Below are 4351 nucleotides of genomic sequence, written 5' to 3'. Positions count from 1 at the left end.
CTCATTTCAATGTGAAATGAGAGATCTGAAATTAAGGTTTCTTTGCTCAAACTAAATGAACTGCTTAAGGAAGGAGAACATTTAGGGGAAAGTATAAACACCAGTTTTTCAGATCAGCGCTGATATAAAAAGACTAGCTCCATAACAGGATTTCTCTATTATTGTGGACCCACTCACACAGTACTGGTTGGTTTCAGATTCACATTATGAAATGTATGAAATATTTTGCGACACATACGTTTCGAGCGGTAGCGCAGCTCACAGTGTTAACATCAGTCCAACCGGTTCTCCAATATTCCTATTATGTTTTAAATATCGAGCTGGTTCAGAGTCTGTTGAAGGCATCTGTAAAGAAAATGAGTTTTAGCACAAGTATGCCAGCTCATGGCTTCTTTTTTAAACGTTTTCTGTACAATACTATAAAACCCGTGCAATGCTTTTCTTGTTTGTTAATGCTGACATATTCTCTTTAAAACATGTATATTGTGTGAAAAACTGACAGAAAAAAACACCGTTATGACATGACTGAGTTAAATTCAAATGTATCGCTATCTGCTATTATTGCTGTAACATTTATTACAACAACATAAATCGGGATTAAATTACTGCAATTTTGCCATGATTATTTTTAGAGGCAGAGCAAGCATTTACAAAGACAAAATATTTTCTGTGGGATAACGTGCACTGACCGATAAAGTTAATTTTGATTTCATGATGACTAAAATCATCTGTTTTTGCCTAAAGAAAAGGCGGGAACACTGAGAAATAGCTTGCAAAACTGCAGTTCCTGAAACTGCCTACAGATGGCGCCAGAGAGACTTGTGATTTTCACACCATACAACCACAGACACACACACACACACACACACACACACACACACACACAGTGAGGCCAGAGAGAGATACAGCGCAATTGAGCACTCAGGACTAACAGCTTGCTCGGTATGTCACATATGTTCCAGATTTTCTTTAATATATGTACAAGAAAAACAAATCAGGTCACAGTTTAACAAAATAAAAAATAAATAACATTAAAAATACTCATTTTAAAATGTGAGTGACCAGTCTAATTAAGACCATGGCATTCTCTCATCTCATGTATGTTTGATTTGTTTAATATCTCTAAAACTGGCGGTCCTCCTCTTCCTCTTCCTTTTTTTTTTTTTACTTGTAACCGTTGCTTGAAATCAACAGGCCCACACAAAATCTGTACACACAGGAATCTCAAACAAAACAGTTATGCCCTCTTTTACAAAATTCTACGTCCCCCTGCCTTTATGTTTAGTAAATATTTTGGCTAATTTGATAATGCTTTCAGCTACCAGTATGAGTTTAGTACTCTCATTTTACCATATTTAAATCCATTCCGCAGATTTTCCCTCAAAATTAGTGCAGAAAATCTGGAAAATTCTGTCTGGGCCTGGAAATGGATTTATATTCGAAATAGTGTGTAAATATGTTTGTACCTATTTGTTTAGCACCTTGAAAAAGTGCCATTCCTCTCTTTACGATGCAGCCAATCAGCTCTTGACCCCTCGCCTCAAAGAGCCAATCAGAGCACAGAGACAGTGGACAGGTCAAGGGTCAGGAGAGAGGAGCAGATTGGTCAGGCCACTCCAGTGTGTGCTATTGCAGAGGCCCTCTCAGCTCTGTTCAACTAGAGACGTCGGGAGATAAAAGTTGCAAAGCATGTTTGCGTGAAAAAAAAAACAGACGGCTGTGAAAATCAGTAGTTGATACTGCTGCTGCCACATATGCTTGGAATGATGGTGAGGGGGGAAAAAGAGGTTTCGAAAAATGAAAACTGCATTTTCAACACTGTGTCTTCCAGTTTCAGTCTGTGCAGGTTCAGAGAAACACTAAAAAAAAAACAAGGGATTCCCTTAAAAATGACAGAGGAAAATGGAGTAAGCAAAAAAAAAAAAAGGTAATCCAACCATGACAACACAAAAAAGGAGTACTTTCTCCTCGAGTGGTTGTGCGATGAAGAGAGATGGAGGGAAATGGGGATAAACTGGGTGGCGTGAGTGAGAGAAAGAAAGAGGAGGGAGTCGGGTGTCTATGACTCAGACGAGGAGCGTGATCCCCCCTGCACCAGTGATCTGTAGACAGAGGAGTTGAGGAATCGTGGGTAGGAGTCTCTGTGCATGAGGGTGTAGATCTGCAGCTGTGCATCCTCAAATATGTGAGGGGTGGGATCCTGCATCCTCCTGTTGATCACTTCCCTCACCCGAGAGTCCAGACTCACCTTCAAGACAGAAAGGGAGCATTGTGAATTCCGAGCAACATGGTTAGGATAGTATTAAAATAAAATGTTTATAAAGGATAGTTTTATAATCATTTTATAATACTCAAGGTTAGGAAGGTAAAATTTTAGGAATATTATTAATGCACTTTGTACAGTTGCAGAAACATTTACAAGCTGTTTAGTTTCCTCAGCTCAGGAAAACATTTAAAAAGTTTGAACAGTGACATCAAATGCTTTTATCACTTTTTTTGACCGACGAATTTCAATGACTATTGTCATTCAAGATCATTCATGATATTCAAATAAATGCTGTTCTGTAATGACAACTCTCAGAGAGTTTAGCATTGTAATGTACATGACAATGTTAATGTGTTTGGTCTTGGCAGTATAGATCTGCTATGCTGCTGCCACGGCAGAGCAAATACCGAGACTTGCTACTGCCAATACATCCACAGACATGCTATTGTGAGCATGTAAGAAATACTGCTGCTGCACATACAACATATATTAAATAACCCCCATATATAACATACACAAAATCACCCCATTGCAGATCTATGTGGAGCTGGGGAAGGTGGAGGGTTTCTGAAGCGGGGTGCAACTGCTACAGCAAGCACTAGCCAAAGTTTTGAATCTTGAGCAGCGAGCTAATTGGCTGCTGTTTCTAGAGCAGCAAATCAGTACATTAGAATGATTTCTGAAGGAACATGTGACACTGAAGACGAGTAATTATGCTGAATATTCAGCTTTGCATCACAGGAATAAATTATATTTTAAAATATATTCAAATAGAATTCGTTATTTGAAATTGTAATACTATTTCACAATATTACTGTTTTTCATGTATTTTTGATCAAATAAATTTAGCCTTGGTGAGCATTAGAGTATAATCTCTTAAAAAAAAAAAATTCTTACCAATCCCAAATAAAATTTTGAGTGCCTCAAAAAGTCTTGGATATGTTTTCAAATTTCAATCCCATGAACCTCTAAAACATTATGAAACCTGTGCGGCCTATTTGTATAACCGCTTTACAGTAGAGAGTCCAGTAGGGATTCATTTATAGCTTCCTTTACTCAACATTTGCTCCTTAATTTACTTCTAGAAAGTATGTTTTCATCAGTTTGAAGGTGTAATGAAAAAGCCAAGAGGCACATTCAACGTCAACACAATGAATTAAACCGCATACCAGCAGCACACATGCGCACCGAGAATGCAATGATAGTGTGTACAATACATGCACACCCTGCTGTCTCACATCGAAAGGAGACGAAACATAAAAGATCATAATAGAAAGCAGAATCAACCGCCACATATGGTGCTAGATGCCTGTATCTCAGGAAATGAGCCTTATAAAACATTAAGCTTCAATAATACATCTGGCAGAATTCCTTCACGCCTCGTTTCTTTGTCACACACAAACTCTTAAACATTTACTCTCTGAACATTTAGTGGTGTGAAGTTCAAGCCAAGCATCCAAAGAAGTTTCGTTTTTAGATAAGGCCACAGTCGCTTCTCATTGGTCAGAATTCAGCCAATCACGGACCTGCACATAGCCTGAAATCTGCATTCCACAAAGGAGAAACAAGACAGAGGTGATAAAGAACAGCTACCAATCTTTCCACTGCAGTTACAACTGGACTTTTTATGGTTATTACATTCGGTGCCTTTCTTAGAATAGATTTACACACAAACATGCATGAAAATATGTTCATGTCTTTTAAGTCAAGTCAAGTCAAGTCTGCTTTATTGTCAATTCTTCCACATGTACAGCACATACACACAGAGAATTGAAATTGCGTTACTCTCAGACCCTTGGTGCATACAGATAACACTAACAGTAGAACATAAATACAGATATACAGATTAAATATAAAATACAACTATACAAATATACAAATAAGGTAAAATGTAAAAAAAATATTTAAAAATATATATAAAGCAGCACACGGCACATGGCAGATAGAGTGCAAACCAGTGAAGTAAACAACAGTGCAGATATAATGATTTGTAGTGCAAAAAGAGCTTATTTACACTGATTAAAGTGACTGTGTGTGTGTATTTGGGAGGGGGGAGTGGGAGAGTCCGTCAGAGGGTCAGAGTTC

General features: G+C 37.9%; 1 protein-coding gene across 4 annotated transcripts in view; it reads right to left on the bottom strand.

Moving 5' to 3' along the window:
• Positions 1-938: 938 nt before the first annotated feature.
• The window catches only part of LOC107681401 (regulator of G-protein signaling 17-like), a 44431-nt gene continuing 41018 nt past the window's right edge, over positions 939-4351 (bottom strand). For all 4 annotated transcript variants that reach the window (XM_016477698.1, XM_016477700.1, XM_016477697.1 and 1 more), the window contains one exon: positions 939-2248. In XM_016477698.1, the coding sequence (XP_016333184.1) occupies positions 2060-2248 (189 nt within the window). In that variant the 3' untranslated portion in view covers positions 939-2059. The remainder of the gene's footprint in view (positions 2249-4351) is intronic.

The sequence above is a fragment of the Sinocyclocheilus anshuiensis genome, unplaced genomic scaffold (assembly GCF_001515605.1).
Source record: "Sinocyclocheilus anshuiensis isolate Anshui unplaced genomic scaffold, SAMN03320099.WGS_v1.1 scaffold881, whole genome shotgun sequence".
Taxonomy (NCBI): Eukaryota; Metazoa; Chordata; class Actinopteri; order Cypriniformes; family Cyprinidae; genus Sinocyclocheilus; species Sinocyclocheilus anshuiensis.
Note: the sequence above shows the minus strand (reverse complement) of the source record. Positions and strands in the feature narration are given on the sequence as shown.